Source organism: Eleginops maclovinus, chromosome 11 (genome assembly GCF_036324505.1).
Source record: "Eleginops maclovinus isolate JMC-PN-2008 ecotype Puerto Natales chromosome 11, JC_Emac_rtc_rv5, whole genome shotgun sequence".
Taxonomy (NCBI): domain Eukaryota; kingdom Metazoa; phylum Chordata; class Actinopteri; order Perciformes; family Eleginopidae; genus Eleginops; species Eleginops maclovinus.
The window spans coordinates 8,619,216-8,643,862 of record NC_086359.1 but is presented as its reverse complement, the minus strand read 5'-3'; the positions used below and the strand labels follow the sequence as shown (position 1 = coordinate 8,643,862).

General features: G+C 40.7%; 1 protein-coding gene across 1 annotated transcript in view; it reads right to left on the bottom strand.

Annotated features, from left to right (window-relative positions):
* The window catches only part of ubl3a (ubiquitin-like 3a), a 29,703-nt gene extending 5,260 nt beyond the window's left edge, over window positions 1–24,443 (bottom strand). The window contains exons 1-2 of the mRNA XM_063895112.1: window positions 23,787–24,443; window positions 329–437 (exon numbers count right to left, since the gene is read on the bottom strand). Of these exons, the coding sequence (XP_063751182.1) occupies window positions 329–437; window positions 23,787–23,813 (136 nt within the window). The 5' untranslated portion in view covers window positions 23,814–24,443. The remainder of the gene's footprint in view (window positions 1–328; window positions 438–23,786) is intronic.
* Between the last annotated feature and the right edge of the window lie 204 nt (window positions 24,444–24,647).

The following is a 24,647-nucleotide window of genomic DNA, read 5'->3' as shown; positions in this document are numbered from 1 at the left end:
TCTTACTAGAAAGCTCATGTATTGTGTGGGTTGAAAATAAATATTCCATTGCTGAAAGCCTTGTGTCAAAACAGAAGCCCTTGATTATTGTTTTACAACCTCTACACCGGCCCAACCCTATGTAGGACACTTTGGTGAAAATAAAGAAATAATAGTGATAAGAATCACAAATAATCTGATCAAAGAAAACTAAATATCTGGTTCACCTAAGGAACATTTTATTGCCTTCACCCTGGGACCGCACATGTTGATGTAACTGCTGATACATCTTCATCAACTGCCATTGCCAGTAGCAATGACATGCTATTTAGATGGAGCTGCTACTCACCCATCGGCCAGTTTTCATACACGTGTTTGGCAATGTCCGCTGCGGAGGCGTTGGGAGAGAAGAGGAACTCTTTCGTTTTCCCGCTGACTAAAATGAGCCGCAGGTTTATCTGTAAAAAAAACACAAGATAGACAGGTTAGACTCAGTCAGATCAGGAAGCATCCAGGTTCAAGTTAGGTAATTTAATAGGGTAAAGAGGAAGGATATGAGGACCCTGAGGAGTGTCCCTCTGCGGGATTAACTCCCATCTGTCTCGCAAACTTCCTCCTCAATTTTTTCTCATGCCTCTAACTCCCTGTTTCTTTGTCTTTAGTTCACTATTTGGTTACTTTGACTATTCCCAAGCCAGATGTTGTGCTTTGATGTGTTCCTTTGTCTGAGGATGAAACTCGATGTAAGGAGTTTGAGATCTTCCTCAAAAAAGCGTATTAATTTAAATTCAAATGAAAGAAACAATGCAAACATTAAACACTACCTTGGTTTATATATTTGAAATGTCTATTTGCAGCCGGGTTCACTATTCATCCGTGTACAAAAAGCATTGTTCACTATAGACACCCGGGTTTAAATAACATCCGATTTATATATTTACACTTTAAATATTCATTGCTATTTTTTGTTTCCTGTATCACATTTTCAGGGTCGATGTACTGGGTAAGAAGTAACCCATTAAAAGCCTCAGGATTGCAGGCATACAGTATACACTAAGATTCTGATCATTTATGAATGAGACCCTGGGTTATGTTTGTAATTTCGACAAAACCAGACCTGGCTCTCAATGCGTGTAAAAAAAAGCCCACAAAACACAAACAATTAGCTGAAATACTACAGGCTGTTAAAATGTGTAACCTGCCACAAAGAGCTTATCCCAGTTATCAGTGGTGACAGCCAAGTGGAATAATAAATCACTAATAGTGTGAGACTAATGCTCACAGTGTCTTCTTTACTGTCAGCTACTGAACAGAACCCCAAGAGCAGGTTGTTATTAGAGGGTCAGTATTTATGTGGTGGGGACAAACTTTAAAGGTGTCATAGAAGCATCTATCTGGTATTTTAAATTGTTCTCTGATGTCTACAAAGAAGGTATATTGATCCAAAAAATGTCCAGATGCGGTTTTACAGGCCCATTTACAACCCTATGATTTGTTTCCAGCAGCTGGTGTATGCAAATGTTGGGGCTGGACTACCATGTGTGACGTAACACACAGGGATTATTGTAATTGGCCCGTTTTACCGCTGTGATATGCATATTCATGATTTGCACCTGAAGGAGGAAACAATGGTGTTTGAGGTTCACGGTATGTCAGTTCAATGTACCGAACTCTCCTTATTCAACTATGCCAAGGTAAACACAGTTTTCCATTCTATGGCACCTTTAAGATTACTGAAACAAACAAATTTGACAAATAAAACCTTGAAAATTTGTACAAAACAGCACATTACAAACAAGAAATACAGGGGACCACAACATGCTGGATGTGTTATATCAAGATCTTTAAAATCCTTTTAAATAAAGAGAATTGGAAATCAAACAGAATCTATTCAAAGGAGGGATGAGGGCAACAACACTTCAAACTCTTCAGTGAGAGCTGGAGGTGAGTGAACTTTGCCATGTGTGCCCCAAACCTTAAGTCAACCAAATACAGAAGAGAAGTAAACAGATTTTGGGGATAAAAATATCGCTTTTCTTCATCTTATGATCTAACACTTGGTTAACAGTTTGGTTAATAAATTGACTTAAAGTCCAAGATGATGTTGTTTTGTCAGTCCATCCGCCAAAGATATTCGGGTTAATCGTTACTCAAAATAGTTGTTTTTGTGTCAAAGACTAATTAAGCTCCTAATTCTAGTAAAGATTCAAATAAATACATTTGATTAATTTGCTATTTTGCATTTAAAACCATTAAGAGCATCGATTGTTGTCTGGCATTAGGATGAAGAAGTTATCTTTTGACCGGCTTGATGTGTTTAGCACTGGTACTGTTTTCCTTTAAGAGCCGCAGCAAAGCTCCGTGTGTTTGACTTAGCGTTCTATATTTGTGTCTAGCCTGCAGTGCATGCATGGCATAAGCACGTGTGTGTCATTGTGCAGCACGTCTGTTGGCCCCTTCACCCGCCTGCCCCACCGAACCCAGTCTGCTGAGAGACACACGTAGACACACACGTAACAGAGAAAACACCAACAGATTGAAACAGACATCTCTGTAAGCACGTTATCAAATCAGATTATAGGTTTAAGACATAGAGTCAGGGACATATATGCCCATACATACGTACGTAAACAAACATTATTCAGAAAAAAAGCTGCATTCGACCTCAACTTAGGCCACATGAATTCATATACATATATTAAACCGCTGCTAAGAGATCAGATGTACTTTTTGAGCTTCTGTTTTAGTTTTTATTTATATGCATCATAAAATTGATGATCAACCTCCTCTAGAGCTGCAATATTAGGTGGACTCATCGATTAGTAGATCCACAAAACTCTTCATTTTTCATGGGTTTTGGAAATACTAGTTGCTATACCTATAGTCAATAAAACCACCTTTAAGGCAAGCAAAACCTGAGAAGACCGAATGATATGAAGACAAAAAATAATGAGGAAGAGACACGCAGAGGAAGCAGAAGGTCTCGCTTCACCCTGTCTCCACACCTGGTCGTTACCATGGTGTTACTATGGCGACAGCCAGTGGTGGGTGGCTTAACCTGATAACACCTACCAGATAGCTCCACCCCTCCTCCCTTATGCCTCCTTGCCACTTCCTACAGTGTCACTTCACATTGTCTTCCTCGCCTTGCAGAAATCTCCGCATCCCCTCCCTCCCCCACTCTGTCAATCTCTCGCTCTGCACAGCATTCAGTGAAGGCATGTACAAGGCCTGAATAACAAAGAGGACTGAACTACAGTAGCTTCAATTAAACTCAGCATTTCTCTCCTCATCATCCAGCCTGCACAACCTCTTTGTTTGCTTCTCTCCCCCTCTCCATCTTTCTGTGCTTCTCTACTCTTTCAGGTGATTCGTCATTTACTTCCTAGAGACAGGTGACAGATATAACACTTAATAGAAAGACACATGAACACAGATGCTTCCATACTAGGTGCAAAGATCAATAATGATGTCATTTGTATGAAATGGTGAACCGTGGCCCTAGTCACCAGCTTTAATACCTACAGGAGGTACTAGGCAGCGTTCTACACCAGCGTTAAAACCTCAAGTAGAGTTTTGAGACAGGATCAATGCCAGGAAACACTGAAGCTGTTCTGGTGGTCAACGGTGGGCACTTTCTTCATCTATTCTAATCTGTGTCTGGACAGGTGTCCTTTTACCATCTATTTTTTTGTCTCCTCAGCGTGTATTTTGATTATGATTTTAACTGAATCAAGGTATTGAATATATCCTGCTCTTTTCCCTCTCCCTCCCCCCTTCTCCCTGGGGGTCCATGTGCCTTCTCCCTTGACTCTCTTCCGCACTGGGGCTGATAATGAGGTTTCACAGTCAGCTCAGGGATGTGTATTCAATTACCATTTATATTCTTTAGAACAAACACAACAGCTCCAGGTATGGGAGAGAGCATTGTTTCAAGCATTCATGCATAACCATAACTGTACAGAAGATACACATATCCGCAGGCATACAGCCAGTTACTCATGCTTCACAAACAGCACGTACTAGCCTACAACCAGTCTCACTCTGCGCTCATGATGTCAGACAAGCTGTATAAAGGTTTCACCAGTTTGCAGAGCTTTGCAGAGAGATGTCAGATTATTTGTAAACGGAAACATCATGCTGCTATTCATGTCCGCTTCTGAAAAGAAATGGAATAAATGAAACTACTTGTGTATGAAAGTGGTGACACCGCTTCGTCTACTGCAGATATTCCAAAACACCACAATAATGTGACCCTGCAGCCAAGTAGTGCCATGGTGTGAACATGTGAAGTACGCAAACCCTCTCAGCTAAACACTGTTTGCACACGGTGGAGAGCAGGAAATGCAATGCTGTCTATAATTATTCCTCCTTGAGTACCACTGTCAACTCTTTCTCAAGGCAATTGTGTGTGTGTGTGTGTGTGTGTGTGTGTGTGTGTGTGTGTGTGTGTGTGTGTGTGTGTGTGTGTGTGTGTGTGTGTGTGTGTGTGTGTGTGTGTGTGTATGTATGTTTATATGTGCTAGTGTTTATAAGTACATTAAAGAGTATTGCTGCTCTTTAGACCCTCTGCAGCAGTCAACAAATTATAGAGTGGGAAGCCTTCCTGTGGGAATATATTAGAGCAGCTTTATATGAAGTCTGCACAGTAAGGTTATCCGCCGCTGTCAGTGCGGATCCCGGACTGTATGAATGAGTTTAAGAGAGGAGGTTGGTGATTATCCTGACTGGAGCCCGTTTAAAAAACAAGCCGGCTGGATCCAGCAGCCGGCTTGTTTTAACTTGCTAATTAAATCTCGAGAAAATTCAACTATAAACTAAAGAATGTAGCTATAAGCCGCACTTACGAGAAAACAAATCCCACATGCATTATCAGTCGCTTATTTTATAGATAATCACTTCTCTTCATTCTAGCAAGGCTGCACATTTTAATGAATATTAAAATGTGTAAAATAGAAAACATAATAGGCTTGTTGGATGAACTGTAAACAAAGCAAACGATAAAGAACAAAAAGAGCAGCCTGAAAGACACCTCCCATTTGTTTAATTAGCCAAAACCATGTAAATAAAACAGCTTTGCAAGCTTTTAGTGATTTTGTAAACACATAAAGAGCTAGTGAAATGATTAGCCCCTATAAGCACACTCATTCTGTCATGGGGCCATTGTTTCCTTTAATTAAAAACACACTGAGAAGAGAATCACTGTGTAGCTACATTTTACAATATCCAACAAGCTGACCATATGTTCTTCACTGCAGACAGCTAACAGAGATATTCACCGCAGTAAACATCTCGAAATACACAGTAAGACCTTGACCTAGCTGTAGTTTGTTTATTATTAACTTGATAACCTTTATAGGGCACTTATCTATAAGGTCTAGTGTGTCATGGTCTGTTTTGGCCTACTTAACCAACCCCTTGTATTACATAACACGCACCATATGCAAAACACTGGGTATCTGCTGTTTCCATGATGGACAAAGGTTGGAGTGTGAGGCAACAAGTGAGGCTTTCCTATTGCAAAGTACAACGAACATTTGCCAGAAAAAGCTGCTGTTCTCAAGACGAAATAACTTATACTCAGGGCAATCCAACCGGTCGAAACATATTCCAACACTACAGATTATACCTATAGTCATGCTCTGCTGGTTGAAATGCCAATCCGTGTGGAAACCAGCACGCTAGTTGGTCATTGGTCCAGTTTCCTCATGCATGTTAAGACAGAGTAATCAAAGTTATATTGATGATATTATAACAATTCAAGCTGGTCCTAATACCATGGGCTTTGTTACTTTTGTTCAGATAGGACAGGATGAGATAAGATGAATAAATATATATGTCTATTTGCAGTTGGTAAGGTCAACCATCTGTTTAAGTGGTCAGTCGGTTGTCCGTATAATATTCTCTTTTTCTGTGTGTATTTAATATCATATATACATTTAGTGGACAATTGTTTTGGCTCTGCTTCGGTGCCGTTTATATGAAACCTTTCCTACCTGATCAGCTACAGAAACGGCTCAAAGACAAGAGCATTTTATCATTTGTCAGGTACAAAAATGTACTTTACTCAGACCCAAAGCTGGAGGTTGAATGCGACACACACACCCGACTTATTGTGACTGCTCAATCTTTCTGTATTTAGTTAGTCATTCTTCTTCTTCTTATTGCACACAATGACCGTGACGTGTTTGCTCAGAGGTTTAAGGGCTCTGACTAAGGTCAATGACTCAGCGAAGCATGAATAGAACATTTTTTGCAACATACATGGCCACTCGGCAGGAACATGATGAATGTCTGAGTTGCATTAATATTTCAACCTCATATTTCAAACATCATCTTAGATCAATCATACAATACAGGTTTTTGGTGAGTTGTTTAGTTTTTAGAGATTCAAATGCTCTGTTTCTGAACAAAATACATAATTAAATACTCCACTGAAGATTTTGAAGCTTTAAAGGCGTCTTAAAAAAAGGCGGTTGCTAAGAAAATGAGACTAAATAAATACAAATAAATATCCATACTCATCAACGTTTAGTCTAGTGTTGGTAAAGTGACTGATGCGACGGTGTAGTTTGTTTACAGCCTATTATGAGAATCCTAAAAGTGGTTTTTATTTGTGAAGATTATCTTGTTTTTGTTGCGGAGCTTATCGTCAGATATGCTGGGAATCGTAGGGTCGCCGGTTCAAATCCCCGAAAACACTTGAAATATGGAAAGTGGACTGCTACTTGGAGAGGTCCCAGTTCACTTCCTAGGCCCTGCTGTGGTGCCCTTGAGCAAGGCACCGGACACCTCCAATCCCCCCTCCCCAATCTTCCCTGGGCGCTGCACAATAGCTGCCCACTGCTCCTAGTACTAGGATGGGTTAAATGCAGAGACAATTTCACTGTGTGTGCTCCGCTGTGTGCATGTATGTGACACATAAAGAGGGTTTCATCCTCCGATTCTACTTCTAGATATAATCCAAACTTCAAAGAAAATCCTGTTGGCTTTTGTTGAGGGAACAAGTGCGATTGCTAATTTCGTAGGTCGGCCTTTTGAAAAACACGTCATCTCTACAGCACTCTATAAAGGCCATTAAATATTAAAGAGAAGATCTCCTGTAAGAGGGATTGTAAAGGCCAACACCACCGACCTTTATAGATGCACTTCTGATGTATTATGCTAACTTCCTGTGGCAGCGGCGGCTAATGGCTACATTACAGTTCTGAAAGTGTTGTTAAATTAAGGTTTCTTTCCTTCATTAAAGCATCAAACATCCTGTGGCGGTTATATTGCACAAAAAAAGAAGCCATTATTTACTACTCCTCTGCAAGGATTAAAAACACATATCTATTTTAACGTCACGTACTATTTTACATAATAGATTTTTGTATATTAACGTCTTCTTTTTTAGACTTTAAAATATGTTAGGGTTGCAGCTATGAGCATCATTATCCGACTGCTGCATGTAGAACTTGGATCCAGGAGAAAATGAGCGACAAAACTCCTATCATCCTTTAGTTGCTCTCACTATCATTCATATGTCTTATTACTCAGTTACCCATCATACCTCATATCTCTCTCCAAGCCCTCGTCTTTTTGTACTGTCATTCAAACAGACCTATCCCCTTGATAAGCTGACGTCCTCCTCACAACCATGAAACCTCTCTGCTCCTCTCATCCCACCCTCTCCTCCCTGTCACCAGCATGATAGGCAGCTTCCTGCGCTGCAGCCGGCACTGTACCTGACAGTTCTTCGCTCTCTGTCCTTTCTCTTCATCACTCTCCCTTCTGCCTGTTTACAAACAGATAACCCTTTAATCCATCAGCTGTTTCCCCTCTCTCCAGAAACAGGTATAGCTGCTCTCATGCTGTCATCTCCCATCCTGGTGTCTTCTATAGAAACTCACCTCGCTTAACTCGCACACACACCCAGGGCTGCATACCTCTCTACTGACAGACGGCAGGTACTGTATGTGCCTTTGAACACACCTTACTCATATCGCTTCCTCTCTGTGATCAGTGCCGTCACAAAGAGGTTGAAGCATTTACTCTGCATTGCTGCCTCTCCCTCAGCTCTACGACTTGCTGCTTCACGTTTCAAAATAGCTGTTCCTCACCCTAGGGCCAAATTAATTAACATGCTAACCGAGGGAAACTACCGTGTGTTACCCATGCACTGACAGGACACTGTGTGGAAGTTGTGAGGAGGAGCTGATGGATTAGACCACACGCAGCAGTGATAGCTAACCTGGTGATGAGAAAACCTGTCATGACAATAGTGGAGAGAAGTTCCTGCCCATTCCACAGAAACCGGATCATTTCACAATATTTTTTTTAATAACATGTGTTCTTTTGTGAATGAGGAAGTTTTTCTGTCAGTTGCCCTGGAGTTATATAAGTAGATTCTACTCTTGTATACAGTATACTAGCTAGAACTACCAAAAATATGAGCTATTAGTGAGCTTTAGTATTGGTAGGTAGTTAGGTACATTTATTTTTAACTTTGGAATGAGCCACTGTACAGTCTTCATGCTAAGCAAAAGTAATTGGTGATCCACTTCTATATTTTCATTGATAGTGCCAACTAGGGGAGGCTCCACGGTCCCCATTTCATTGGAGAAAACAAAAGTTAAACGCAAAAGAAAAGTGGCCAACAGATTTAACAGTTGGAGGAGAGAAACAAGACCACAGAGACACAGAGTCATGATCACACATCACCACCCAAGTGCTGATGCTATACAGACACCATAGTAGTGATGATCAGGTCTGATACTGTAGGAGGACAGAGGAAACGCTGACGCTTTCGAATGCCAGAAAGGAAATGACAGCGGGCAAGAAGGAATTCAGAGAGGATTCAAAGAAGAAACGACAAAGGCCAGAGAGACGCCAAAAAGGAAGTATGAATGTGAAATCCACCTAGCTCCTTCGGTCATCCACTAACTATTTAATGTTTTACATTTACACACATTTGCTCGAATATGTACACACAAACATTTTGTGTGCTCGCTCCAAATGCTTGCTGGCGGGGCTGCTGAGGCTCTGCTTTTGAAGCTGTGGGCCGAGACGTGAAATTGCTCTTGCATGCTTCAATCAATTCTCCTCTCATCCCTCTGTCAGCGTCTAGACTGTCTGCCCCCCTCTCCCAAACACAAGGCAAGAGATGAGATAGGGAATGGGAAACAGGTGACATTAAGATCATACAGATAGAGGAATTATGTTTTCTAACAATTCCAAAAATAAGCAGGAAAAGATGAAGAACTGCAGCAAGGCTGATGTTTAACATGCTCTGATTAGAGGCAACAAATAATATCCCCCAAGTTTTCCAGATTAAACTGAATGCAAAGAAAATGGCTATTCTAAAACTTTTTATGGGTCAGTGCTACATCGTGAAAAGGGCTATATGAATGGCAGCAAACTTTTCCCGCCAAATGATTGCATTGTTCTGACAGACAACTTGATATTTAGGACGAGCTGTGAGGTGAGGAAGTATGAGACACTGCACATTGCAAAACTGAGGTTTTTAACCACTTTTTAAAAAAAATTGTTTCCCCTCTATGAAGGCCGGAAAGCCCTGTTACTTTTCTATGATGTGTTGTAAAATCCTGAATCTTATTTTGAAACCTTCTGTAGTCTGACCAGCACACTGCAGAGTTTCGTGATGTGTTCTCCATCAGTGTAATTTATGAACATAGTTGTTGTTAATAGTTGTTCAGGTTTTCTACATCTTCTTTTGTCTGTTTCTGGCTAATGGTACAACTGATTGTTGGCTAGAAAGCAGGAAAAAAAAAGAAGGAACGGCTTTAGAGTACAAGACCTGAAGACCTGTCAATTGTGTTGATTACACAATGTTATTATGTTCATACAAAACTGCTTTTTGTTTAACATCATCATAAACATAATCAAGGCATTGATTTCACAACACAATGAAATTTGACTTTCATTTAATGCTTTATTCTGTGTAAAGTGTATTGCAGGCCAACTTCTTTATTCTTTTGAGTTTCAAGTAAAATACTAAAAATACATTAAATAATTGGAGCCTCTAAATGAGCATAAAGCAGCATGTTTCTCATTAACACTGGATATTTGGTGTATCTTATTTTGAGAAAATATTACAATATCAGTCTCTAGAATCAGAATACAGTTTATTGCCGAGTAGGTTTACACATGCAAGGAATTTGTTTCAATGTTGCATACACTAACACAGAGAGGGTTTCCGTTTTAAGAAATAGAGCAAATATGGAACTATTTTAAAATGTATTTTACAACAGCACAACAGTTACTTTGCACAATTGCAATGTATTTATAATCCAGTGCCAATATGTGTCTGTAGTATATTTCTATAGCCTTGTGAGATGGTACAACACTAACATGCTGCTGCTGCGAGGGACCACACAGAGGGCCGATGCTCCCTGATGATGAAAGCAGCTCCTGTCCCTAACCTCCTTCATCCTACCATTTGCTCTGCAGCAGTCCTGTCTGCTCCTTCCTCCCCCTCTCACTCTCCCTCACTCCCAACCCTAGGGTGTCTCACCAAAGTGACTTCCTCCCTTGTGTTTTCCTGCCTCCCCGCTGTGAAAGCCCTGGAGTCATGTAAAACATCCCCATGCAGTACTCCCCCTCCCCAGAGAACTACATACTCTGTGTTGACCTCTGCCTTACCCCGTTTCCCCCTCCCTCCCTCCTGCTGTCTGTACACCTTCCCCCCACCCCCTTGTTGTTTCCTAGGTGGTCCCCAGTGTTGTGCAGCCCATGGCCTGCAGTCCGGATTAACTTAATTGGTAACCCTCAAGTTGTTCTTTTAAAGTCTTTTACTGTTTCTTTTTTATCTAAAATTAAGATTTAGGATATTGAATCCTTTTTTTTTTTTACACATTAATTAACTTCACATATTTTTAAATGCACATCTGGCCACTATGAGATGAAAAAATAGGTCCCCAAAAAAACGATCATCAGAGAGTTAAGATTAATCGGTTAGGCCATTTACTTTGCAAAAATCCCAATCTGGTTTCATACAAAAAGGAATAATCTGGATATTTTTCTTTGATTTTTTGCTATTCCGTAATACACCAATTCATTTTAATAAAAATTAACTTCACAAACTAATCGAGAAAAGAAGAAAATGTCTTTAATAAACAGGCATTTGCTCTCCTTTTTCTTTGTTCACTGGTCAGGGTTTTAATGCGACGAATAAATATAACTCAGATCAGTTACAAATGTATCATCATCTATCATTTTGTTGATCCTGTTTATAATCCTGCTTGTAACTGAATTGTGAAATGGGCAGTGATCTGAGAAAAACCTTTAAAATCCAGAACCATTAATGGTATTGAATGGTTTGCAGTCCATTTCTGTATCTCCAGATAAACTGTTGTTTTTGTGGATGGTTTTCACCCAATATACGAAGCAAAGCACATTGCTACACACAGAATGAATTCCCTTTCTATAACTATCTTTCTTCAGATACTATGAAGGCTCAGCAGACCTTTAGAGGAGAAACGGATGTAACATGTGAGAGAGATAACAGACAGAGAGTAGAGAGGAAAACGCCTGGGAGACAGCAGTAACAGCCACAACTGCATTTTATTTTTCTACTCCTGAAAAAGATTATTGCCCTGCAGTCACAACTCACATGATGTGTATGTAGCAGAGGAAGTGTGTGTCTACATGAGAGTGTGTGTGTGTGTGGGAGAGAGAGAGAGAGAGAGAGAGAGAGAGAGAGAGAGAGAGAGAGAGAGAGAGAGAGAGGGAGAGAGAGAGAGAGAGAGAGAGAGAGACTGCTGGCAAGCTAAAATGCCCTGTGCTGGAATTCACCAGATGGTACTGGACAGAAACAACCAGGGGTAATACACACACACACACACACACACACACACACACACACACACACACACACACACACACACACACACACACACACACACACACACACACTAAGGCTTTTCAGGAATGAAGGAAGCATTCAGTGACATGAATAGAGGCAGGTTTACATGCAATGAAAGCCATATATAACATTTAAAAGGTGATAATGTGTGATGGTAAAAAAGGACTTATTAGTATTATAATAATAATAATAATTATAAATGAATGAAAATAAAAAACAATGCAATTATTATCCAGCATGAATCTAATGCTACAACCCCAAATAAATAACGTATTTTTGGAGCCTGCAATAGTATATGTTTGTTAAGATGTGTATTGAATACTAAACTTGTGGGTATAACCATTTTATCTAGACAATATAATGTGTCGATTGCAACACTAAATAATTAGCAGAGTTAACTCAACAGAGAATCCACTGTTAAGACACACGATGACACGGTTATACATTCACATTTAATTACAAATTAGAATAAATGATCACAACAGGCACATACTCAGTGTCTGCAGTGTGTAATACATGCACCTGTAGGGCTTTCCTCTGTCATTGTTGTCTGGTTAGACATCAGAGCCCCTGGTTATGTTTGTGTTGTGCCCGACAGGAAGAAGGCAGCCTCAGTGGGGAAACAGTGGAGGCAACAGCTTACACAAGAAACAACAGGAAGGACCGGGGCTGGAGGAGGAGGAGGAGGAGGGATAGGGGTGAGGGTGGCTGGGGACCCAATCAAGATCTTTAACAAACATTGTTCCACCCCAAGGCAGGAAAACAAGATGAATACAGATGACACAATCAGCCAAATGGTGCTCTTTAGGGGATGTTGCGTGATGTCAGCATATTAAGATATTTAAAGCAATGCAGGATAATATAATAAAGAATCTGCTACTCATATCACCGCCTGAGGACACAACAGAGTTCATGCATGTAGCTTAAAGGTTACTTTGAGACTGATGTTCACTATGGCTTCGCAGATATAACCCTGTTTATTCGCCACTGTGACATTAAACATGGCAAAAGAGCTACCATACCTTCCACTTCCTAATGGATCTAGAGAGCCTTTAACCTGCGATGAACTACGAACTGTTACTGTGCCAGTATCAGCTGAGCTATACTGTGCGAGCTAAACTTAGCTTATATGTAGCAGCCTCACAAAAACCTAAATTAGAATCAAAATCTGGTTTATTTTCACGTGACAATTCGCTTTGGTATAATGTGCCTAACATAAACATAAGAGAAAATGGTTAAAGTAAAAGCAAGTACACAATATCTAAAAAAAAAAAGAACAGAAAAAAACTACAAAAGGAAATCAATGAAAATTGGTTCAATATAAATTAAAATAAAATGAGAGAGCTGTGCAGTCTTAAGAAATGGTATGTGCAGCAATGTTCACAATTATCTAAGACAGCGGTTCCCAAACTCTTTTTGCAGCGCACCCCCTTCTACGTCCCAACCGGGTTGACGCACCCCCCCAAAAAATGCAACAAAAAACCTCCGCAATAAAGCTTTGTTTTATCGCCATATAAAGACTCATGTTTAATCATGCGCAAATAACCACAACACGCATGACGATAACAACATCAACAAAGTTTCAATATAATGCAACAAAGAAAAAATGCAACGATCCACAACAGTAAAGAGCATGGGCTCAGAAACAGATACAATAAATAAAAACGAGGATCAATCATTTCCTGACTCCCGCTCATTTTCTTCTCTCGGATTCGTTCCTATTCTCTCCGTCTCTGTAGCCTAAATCCTCACTCTCTCTCGGTCCCTCTCCTCTTTCGTGACTAACAACTTTGTCATGAGACGTTCCACTTGACAGTTTCCCTGATTTCAGCCAGTTAATCATATTTGAAAGAATGAATGAAACGAGTTGGCGAACATATATCCTAGGCTACAGTGAAGCGTAGAAGCTGTCTTCTTCTACGCTTCTATCAAAAACTAATCAATTATATGTTTTTTATTTAAAATAAAAGGGATTACAAAGGAAATGTTTATTGTTCCTGTTTTTTATTGTAGCCTATCGAAAAATCGTTACATGTTTCATCTCACGCACCCCCTGGTGGCAGCTCGCGCATCCGCACCACACTTTGGGAATCCCTGATCTAAGAGAAGAAAACGTCCACGCTATGAAGCCCACTAGCCTCAGATACTTATTTAAGAGTCACAGAACATCTCTGTTTCTCTCGTAACGGTATGTTAAGTCAAATGATCTCGGGGCACAGCGCGGCAACTTCATGAACATGTGCAAATAAACTAAACCATAGGTCGATATCTGATTGAAGTTCTGCTGCTTCCCTCAAGATAAGGCAATGCTTCCTCATTTTTTTTAATCGGGGAAGAAATGTAAATGAAAAGCCCTCAATCATCAGTGCAAGGTCCAATGCTTCATTACTGCTAGCTCAGTCAGATTACACACACACACACACACACCCTGCTGGGATCATTAGAGATATTCATACATCTCTATAGCATTCAACATGCAATGACAAATTTGTGCAAGACAGCATGAAGGCAAAATATACCCTCTCTCCATGCTCGCTCTTTCTCTCTAACACACACACACACACACACACACACACACACACACACACACACACACACACACACACACACACACACACACACACACACACACACACACACACACACACACACACACACACACACACACACACACACACACACACACACTTTCCTGTCTCTGGCTGTCTCTTCTATCTTTAACCCTTGTATGACTTTGGCCCACTGACACATCTCTCTGTGGGTGTCTGTGAAAATGTCACAAAACCAGAACTAATTTAAAAGCGTCACTCTTTCCTCTGATTGCATGGCAACTTATTGAAAAAAGTCGGACCCTTCAAACAGGTGTCGTGTACTCTTTCCATTATTATCAATGCACTGTAACCTCCTGGATTACTACTCAGACTGTTCACAGGAAAAGGCCTCAATACTAAAGCTGGCTCACATTATCAGCAAAGGATCAAGGCTCTGGTTTAGTTGGTGCTGTGTGACACACGAGCTGCTGGAGGAAGAACTCTAGAGATGGTTACCTAGCAACAAATAGTCATTTAAAAGGGTCAGGCAGTGTGAGGACTCGCTGGGTCGGCCATAAATAATACAATACCCATGTTTTTCGATAATTGATCAGTCATTATGAGTCACTTATCAAGCAAAAAGGACAAACATTTCCTAGTTCCACATCTTGAAATGTCATCATTTGGGTTTTTATGGTGTGTTATTCTTACTAAACCATCTCGGCACGAGGGTCACAGTCCGGCAGCCTATTTAAAACATCAACGGTACATAGAATATGTTTGTATTGTGAAAGCAATGGTCACAAGCAAGAGCTCCGCCCAAAAAGCAGACACATATATACTTTTGGGTAAGGCAGAGAAATGCTGGTTGGTGTGGTAGTAACTCACAAAACTTTGAGTGCTTTGAGGAATCAAATATATACATATTGAAAAAGACCTTCTAATACACTAGTTTTCTTCTTTATTATTCACACATTTTGGTATTATCAATGTGATTTTAACTTCTGAAGCAATGGAGACGATACTCAGAGACACGGGAAAGATGGAACTTGAAGGTTAACGGCCGGAGAATTGACAAGACATTTGCGCCAGGGAACCTACGTTCCACATAAGAAGGGTTTGTAGATGTCCCTAAACAAAAACTATCTCATGGTAGCTTGTGCTCGGTCATAGACTGGCAACAACAATGTGCCCAAGCTGCCCCTCCTTAAGGGAGATTACAGCAACCCCAAGGCAGAAAGACCTATGCCATGGGAATGCAGACATGACAATGTATCAGAAAGAGGGGCATATGATTCTGTAGCTAGCTGCTGTGACGCACACACACAAACAGTCTGTGCTGGCAGGGAACAAGCTTTAATATAAATGTCCCTTCAGCTGGAAATTGTTTCCAGTGCAGCTGAAAGGCTCCTTTTATTGAGCTAGTCAAACACCACCCCTCCCCAACCCTCATTTCTCCCACACACACACACACACACACACACACACACACACACACACACACACACACACACACACACACACACACACACACACACACTCTTTCTACTCAACATTTAAACTTACCAGGGAAATACAGTGTGCTTTTTTCCTCAGAGAGCTTTTGTTTTACATTTATTTAAATGAAGTTTAGGAAAATGGCAGCTTATGGAAAGTTCCCTTCCTGTAACATGACTTATATGAAAACAAAAGGGTAAAGACTATAAAGATAACATCCATGAGTTTTTTTCAAAGCAATTATTGTAATGGTTTGAATCTGAATTCAGTTCATTACATGGACGAAGAACATTGATAGAGCACACTATCTAGAAAGACTTCCCATTAGGGACATATTATCTAAAATGAACACATAGACCAGCAACTCCAGTCTCCAATAATGAGTCACATTAGTTCACATTACTGATGAGCAAAAAATGTCTGTGAGTACAATATTAAATGAGGCTTACACACAACAGAAGTCTATTCATTATGTTCCTTTTTAGAAGTAACATTTTTATATATTAAAGTCCATAAAAATAAGCTTTTGTTTGCTTCTGCATTTCACTCGGTTACACTCAAGTTTCTCTTCCCTTTTTCCCTTTTCGTTTTCCATTCAGACAGCCAACAGTTTCCTAAACAATACATTTCTTTAAAGAAAGTTTCTGCTATGGTTTATATGTATCTTATAAAACAATTCAACATCATCATCTGGAGAGAACTGAATATTTCCCTGACTTCCTAGAGATACAAAGGCACCTAATGGCACACAACACCCTTACATGCAAACAATGGAATTTAGATGAGTTTCTGCTCTTCTATGAGACAATATAGTGGGCGTCACCTATTGGCAAAGCCATTAGCAAATATTGCACTCTTTAAAAGGGAGAGCAGGTTCTGCTTTAGCTGGTTTCCCCATGCAAATGTGCATACGCATAATCAAAACACACTGGAACGCTGTTAAAATGTGGCTGTAGGCATACCGAGTGTAGTTAGGAATCTGTTGTGTTGGAGTCATCTGAGTACTCACAATCACACCCACTTATGTCATGCCCTGACTCTGTAACACTTGCAAAGCTGAAGGGAGTCCTCAGTTTACCTCTATGGGGTCAGATCAGTCTCATAATACACAATGCACACAGAAGCATTCACACTTGTATTTCATGATCCACACAAATGTTTTCAATGCACACACAAACAAAACGCTGAACCTGCATACACAAATCGCTCTCTGTGCATGGATCGCTGTGCATTCGTGTGTGGGTTTTTTGAGACTCCCCTGACGGTCACCCGATTCGTACTTGTAATGTTTTCTACCTATAGCCAATCAGATGTCTCCTCCATTCTAAGCCGATCACATGAGCGCGCCCCCACGAGGGTATGATTTCTTGCGTTCATGACGTAGCGCTTCATATACGCATTTTGCGCTGACAGGTGAACTTCAACTTGGCGTCTAGCACAAGTGTAAGTGAGAAGTGTCTCTGCGTGAATGATTAAATATGATTTAGGTAGGAATTCTTGTGTCGTTAGTGAAGTGTTACTGTTAGCATGGAAGTAATATAGGTGGCATGTAATGCTAGTGTTTGCTGGCAAGTTAGCTAATGCTAATAGACTACCTAGGATTATTACCTCCATAAATGTCTTTAACTTCTTTCATTCTCTTGTTTTCTTTTTGAGGGACAGCTTAGCAAAAATGAATCCAAAGTTTCCTGCTCAAATTATTATTCAACAATATATTCCATTGTGTTTAATGATGGAGTGGAATTGAACATTTAGAGCTGACGGTAAATAGGATTAACTGGTATAGGTAGTCTATTAGCATTATAGGTAATGTACCGCCTATATTACTTCCATGCTAACAGTAACACATCACTAACGTCACAAGAATTCCTACCTAAATCATATTTAATCATTCACGCAGAGACACTTATCACTTACACTTGTGCTAGACGCCATGTTGAAGTTCACCTGTCAGCTCTGGACAGCGCAAAATGCGTATATGAAGCGCTACGTCATGAACGCAAGAAACCATACCCTCGTTGGGGCGCCCTCATGTGATCGGCTTAGAATGGAGGAGACATCTGATTGGCTATAGATAGAAAACATTACAAGTACGAATCGGGTGACCGTCAGGGTAGTCTCATTAAACCCACACACGAATGCACAGATCAGCCGAGAGAGCGGTTTGTGTACGCAGGTTCAGCGGTTTGACACGGAAAACAAAAGTGTGGATCAAAAATACACATGTAAATCTTTTTTCTGTATTTGGATTTTATTTACATGTATATGAAATGGAACACTTTTGTGTGTGCATTGAAAAACATTTGTGTGGCTCGTGAAATACAAGTGTGAATCCTTCTGTGTGCATTGTGTATTATGAGACTGATCTGACCCCATATACTTCTGTCCTGAGGTATCCAGCATAATACTCAGCCATCAGTAATTAGCACGGGGAATTGGTGTACACTTCGTCAAAATCTCTGCTCCTTCTTTATTAATATTCAAGGGCATGATGACATGCAGCATACAAGTGCCTAGTCACTGACAATAGTGATCAGGACCAGAATCAAAAGTGTACACCATAAGTTTCCTCTTGATCCGGGACCCCAGGAGCCCCCAAAGCAGTGAAGTGGTTCAACACATTCCACAGCCTGAGCAAAGCCATACCTGCCAACGCTGACTGCTGAAAAGAGGGGGATTTTCCAGCAGAATAAGCTCTTATCCTCCACACACTGACTTTATTTTTTCTAAGAAACCCTCAGGGTAACTCACAGAGCTATTCAACCTCCTGGCATGGGCTGATCAGAAATACACTTTAAGTCTCACTTTTGTTTTGAGAAATGTGCATCTAGCCAAAGTCAGCCAAGGAAAATCCATTAAATAAATGAACCTTTGCAAACATTGATAAATTAGTTACAAGTTTAATTGAGACATGTACACTTTCCCAATGACCAGAGTAAAAATAGTTTGATGGCCGAGTTTTAAAGGAAGTACTGATAGCAGTAATGTTCCGAGCAAATATTAAGGTAGATATGGAACAGAGAAAACTGTCACCAAATCGCAAAAAGTACCTGCTTGGAAAAGTGATTCAGAGCAGAGATTAGCATATGCTTATAATTCTAATAAAAGGAGAAAATACAGGGCATGCTTATGTACCCTGCAGGTTCAAAATATTAAAAAATGATCAAGATACACAGACTGTTATATTTATTGCCTCCTGGAAAAGTGATGTTTTTGACATAACATTTTTCACCAAGAGCAATATGTCTCCCACAGACAGAGATCAGGTGCTATGGAGCACGTGATGAATAACTAATCAGTAGATACAGGAAAGAGGGAGTGTTGACAGATAGTGGGTACAGTAGGATTCATTATTCATGGAGGACATCTAATAGCATGCACATGTACAGCTACACTGAAGAATACAAAGACATACGCAAGCAAACAAACCGTTACGTAAGGGATCAATGGATGAGAGGTTCTCAACAGGACTTCATGTTGATTTAGCAGACATGCATCAATACAATTGAATTAATTCTACACAATCAGCGAGGGCTGCCGGGCGTAAGCATTGACCAAACGCTAATTTAACGCTTGCTGATACCAGCAACTGACAAAGCTCAAAATGTTTTACATCACTCTTACAGAGACAAAGCATGATCTCACAGCCAATCAAAATATGACATTTAACAACCATTTAGCTCCCCAATATTATTATTATTATTACTATTACATGTCTTTCGTAACAAGTACAACAGATCATTAAGCTGCTGTATTGCACAATCTGTCAGTGTTTCGAGTCATTACTTTATGAAATGCTTTAATTTAACTTCAAACAATCAAACACACCTTCACCACTGCTGACAGAACTTTCCGTGGGCCTACATGTGACAATGTCAGAGTCGATAAATCAACTCCTGCACCCAGGCGGGATGATGCAATCCTGATCCGTGACTCAGACCCACAACACATGGCATCAGCAAGCGCACACACATTCACTGACATGCTTCATGTAACTGTCAGGATTCAATAGCGCTCTTTCTCCCTCTGAATGTGTCAATCAAAGCCCGGTCAGCAGCTCAGTCCCGACGCTGAGGACCGCCTGCGGACGTCTCTCCCTCTCTGGTGTCATGAGTGCTGAGCTAAGCTGGAGTGTGAAGAGGGACATGGAGTGCCCCCCCCCCCATTGTTCCTTTCATCCACGACCTACTCTCCTCTGACCTCCGACCCCAACCTTTGACTCCTTTGTGTGTGTGTGTGTGTGTGGGTGTGTGTGTGTGTGTGTGTGTCCCCAAGGGACTCTTTAACAATGTGGGAATGAACTATAAACTGCTTTAAAAGCACCAACATTATAATTAGCCACACACAGAGTACTGATGGCTGGTTATAGCTTCTCAAATATGAAGTAATGCTTGTGTGTCTTTAAAGATTATAAAAGTAATAGTTTTTTTACAGGCTTCTAATGTGTCCCTCTTGGACACCTGGGTGTCCCCGGACCCCTGGTTGAGATGCACTGTTCTATCGCGCCTCCTGGTCTGGGCAAGTAAATGAGCCGTGATTGCCACCTCCAACATGATTCAACACACACCGTTGCAGTAATGACAGGGTGTTAAATACTACCCACTGCGGGAGGTGTGAGTGCTTATCTCTCCATATCTTATCAACATCACATGTGTGCCTGTATGCCTTTAGTATGGTCATCCCACCGGGAAGAAAAGATACAGTTAAGTTATATCAAAAGGTCAAGAAATGATTAACCAATGATGCGTGCATCCATTTTAAGAGCAAAGACAGAGTGCCCTTGACATGTTCTTATTTTTGGAGCTTGAAACAACACATTGCTGCATAAGAAACCTTTGGTTTTACAATTTACGATGTGAAAAAGTCAAATGGATGTCACATTTTTTAGCATTTTAGCTTTGAAAAGCGGTTTCAGCGTATTCCCAAGCAAGAGAAACATCTGCCAATGAACCCAGTAAAAAACTATTCTAAATTCATGAAAAATATCAGAGACCAACCCAAAAGTTTTTCTTTTTAAGGCTTAAGCATTAGTAAATTATTCACTCACATGAATAAAACCATTTGGTACAACTGATAACCTGAATGATAAAGTGGAGCATCCATGTATTCCCTTTTTATGTGTGTGTATGTGTGTGTACCTTGATCTCCCTGTGTTGTCTGCTGTGCTGGGACACATCGAAAGCGGTGATGTTTGAAATTCACTCTCCGCTCCATGGGACTCTCAGTCTTTTTCTGGAGTGTATTTATTCAGCGGCTCTTATCTGAACTGGGGTGCTTTATTCTTCTCCTGCTTCTGTACTTCTCTCTCTCTCTCCTCTCTCCTCTCTCTCTCTCTCTCTCTCTCTCTCTCTCTCATTCTTATTGTTACAAACACACACACACACACACCCCACTCACACACACATCACACACATACCTGCAGTTCACCCTGGCCCCTCCACATACTCAAACACTCCTTCAGACCAAGCGTCCCGCTGTTGCCATGGGGACCATTTTAGCCCTGTCAGCACTTTTGAGGTTTGCCTGGAGCAAGGCAATTTGCCCCCCACCCCCCACTCTTCAATACCCTCCTCCTTTTCTGCTTTTCCAAAACGTTTTTTAAAAAATCCGATCCTCCATTCTCAGGAGGCACGACTATTCCTTCTCTCAGATTCATTCACCGACAATCTCCTCCCCTCCTACTCCCACTCCACGCAGCATTTATTAGTGTGTATGTGTGTGTGTGTGTGTGTGTGTGTGTGTGTGTGTGTGTGTGTGTGTGTGTGTGTGTGTGTGTGTGCGTGCGCGTGCGTGTGTGCATACACTTGCTCTTTCCCTGGACCGAGAGAGAGTTGTGGGGGAGACGCAGGGTGCTTCTGCAGCTGATTTCAACCACACAGGATAAGTTAATTGCAGAGAGCTGATATTTCCCCACTTTTCCATGGGGAACACAATAAGCTAGTTTGATGTATAGACTGAGCCTAGCCACAAAGGGGAAGCAATTTCTCTGAAGGGCTTTACTGGCAGGAACGCTGAAATGTCTTACTCTTGAGCAGAATTTGACCTTTATGTTTCTGCAGCAGGCATGTTAATAACAGGAGCCTGAGGGACGGCAGGAGTAAAACCCATTGAAACTACGCTTGAGAGTTTGGAAAAGTATTATTACTTTACTGTTGAACTTTATTCCCGACACTGGGGATAAATGATGCGATAATAATGTGATACTTTCCCCCGAAGGGAAGTTCTTACAGCACACATCAGGCAATAAAGCAGCTGGCAGGGATTCAGTGTGTTGCCTAAAGATACGTCAGCAGGCCCTACTGGAGGCTCAAAACCAAGCTCCTCCGGCTGAATAATAATATTATAATACACAAGAAAAACACAATTAGGACTGTAAACTGAGCCATAAAACCAAACCAAAGTTCATACAAAGCCTCAAATATCCACACAGATGTTGACATAACACAAGACCTTCTATGAACGGCATAAAGATTTAGCTATCCGTCACGGAAGGGTATAAAAAATGAACGGTTATGTATTTAATCCATGGAAATTCCTCGAAATGTGCTATACATAGATGCTTTAGCTTTGACCCGACATATACATAGAGGCCGACTCACCTCTAGAGTATTATCCCAACAACATAATGGACCTGCTGTTCAAGGGATCAGCAAACTTGGACACAGGAGGAGAGGCATAGCTGGGTTAGCTGATGTCAGCGCAGAGGGGCACATTACGTGGTTTATCCTTTCTATACATAGACCTGGAATTATTCTTAGAGCCACTATGCAGTAGCAGCAATGATGACAGACATAAACATGCCAGACAGAGAGGAGATATATTGTGAGACCGGCTGAACACAACAAAACACATTTTATACGCCTTTTAATTTGGGGAATAGCTCACCCACAAGATGTGGACATAAATCTTTATGATGAGAGCTCATAAGACACACTATAGTCGGTAAGCGGGTGTAATAGAAGTCATAAGAGGATAGCGTCTTCAGAGGGTGGGGTTAAGCTGAAAGTCACCCGATGATGACCGCAGACTTAAAGGTTATAGTTGAGCCTCCTTTGAAAGCACCAATACATCAGCAGGTGTGACATAATGGGGTTGTTGCAGCAATGCAATTACCGGTCACCATGCACTCCAGACCAGCAGCAGAGCACCTAACCTTCTCCTCAACTCATTTCTTGCCTGGCTCTCTGTGATGCTAGAGATTCACAAAATGTCAAACATAAAATACAGAGAAGTAGACATCGGGGAAAGAAGTACAGCCTTTATTTGTTGAGAGTGTGGTGGATTTTGTGAGACAAGTGGTGCCAGTGTGTCCAAACTGGGAATTAAAGTATAATAACAAAACAAACGAATCTAACTAAATGAAAACAACATGTAGCTGTTCCTGTTGGTCTTGTAGCTTGATTGACAATCATTTATAATCAGTGGATTATACAGCAAGCAACTTTGCTTGGTTTTAGAAATGTGGATCTGGTTGACTTTTCTTTGGTTTCCATTTGTTTCTAAACAATATGAAAACCAGTTTGAGTGATATATTATTTTACAGTTTGATCTATAATGAACATCAAGTGTGCATTCATGTTTCAAAACGTAATCTAAAATGATAAGCAAAAAATGATAAGCAAAATTAAAGGTAAAGTAAATGTAGTTAAGTGTTTACATCTTACAATTACTGAAAAGAAAAGTTCAACCTGCCACAGTTTTCTTTCCAATTTGCACTGGAGATATACAAACCCAACTTTTATAACCAATAACATGCATAGTACATATTCCAAATGCCATTCTGGGCCTTTACAAAGAAGTGCTCAAGTCTAATTAATGGAAGTAAGAAGCATTGAAAAATGTTCCTTTTTTTTCAAACCCCTGAGGAAAGTAAATGGATGTAAACGGTAAAGTGTGAAAGTCAATTCTCTCACCATGTCCGCTGGGGTGCTGCTCGTCATCGTGAAGGTTTTCACGGTCCTTGGAGGGGTTCACACACTAACAGCACAACAAAATATCCCCTCTCTTTTTTCTCTCCCTTGTAAGAGCCGAAAGAAACGTTTACTGTTGGGGTTTCGATAAGGAAACAAAAAAAACAATGTATCCGGTGACTTGCTCTCTCCACAGTCACAACACTGAGGCAAGACGTGTTACGAAGGTTCTTCCTCTTATTGCACAATCATTTCGTTGATCCTTTTTCCTCACAAATTGGTAATCTTGGAGGTGTAGTTAATGTTAAAAGCGAGAAAAACTCTCGACCCGAGGGGCTCCTGCGACCCTCCAAACATGAAGGATATCCTGCTTTAGAAAAGGTGCCTACGCCATGCGAAAAACCCAATACTGCTGGCACATCCGGACACGGATCTTTTTCTCTCTTCGTGAAAGAACTAAAAATATCCGCAAGGTTAACAATTACCGTCCTCCGGTACAATCAAACACTTCCGCCTGTGGTATAAAACGTGTCACACCGTGAAATGTGTCTGTCCTTTCTGTTAAACTGGAGTTTGTGATGATTGTTGTTAATGGTAGCGACTGCGTTGCTTTACCTTTACGACCCGTTCAGCTGTCATCCTGAACAACCGCAAGCTACTGACCGAGGCCGACATTGGACTTCCGGTTATGAGTTTCAGAATAAAACCAATCTGACCTTTCTTGTACGCAGTATGCGCATACGTTTTGAAAGTAACTTAAGGTATCATGTAGTTAAATACAATATCGATGGGGTACGGTACTAAGTAGCATAAAAAGGAGATGCTCATGTAAAGTACAAGTACCTCATATTTTTACTTGAGTAC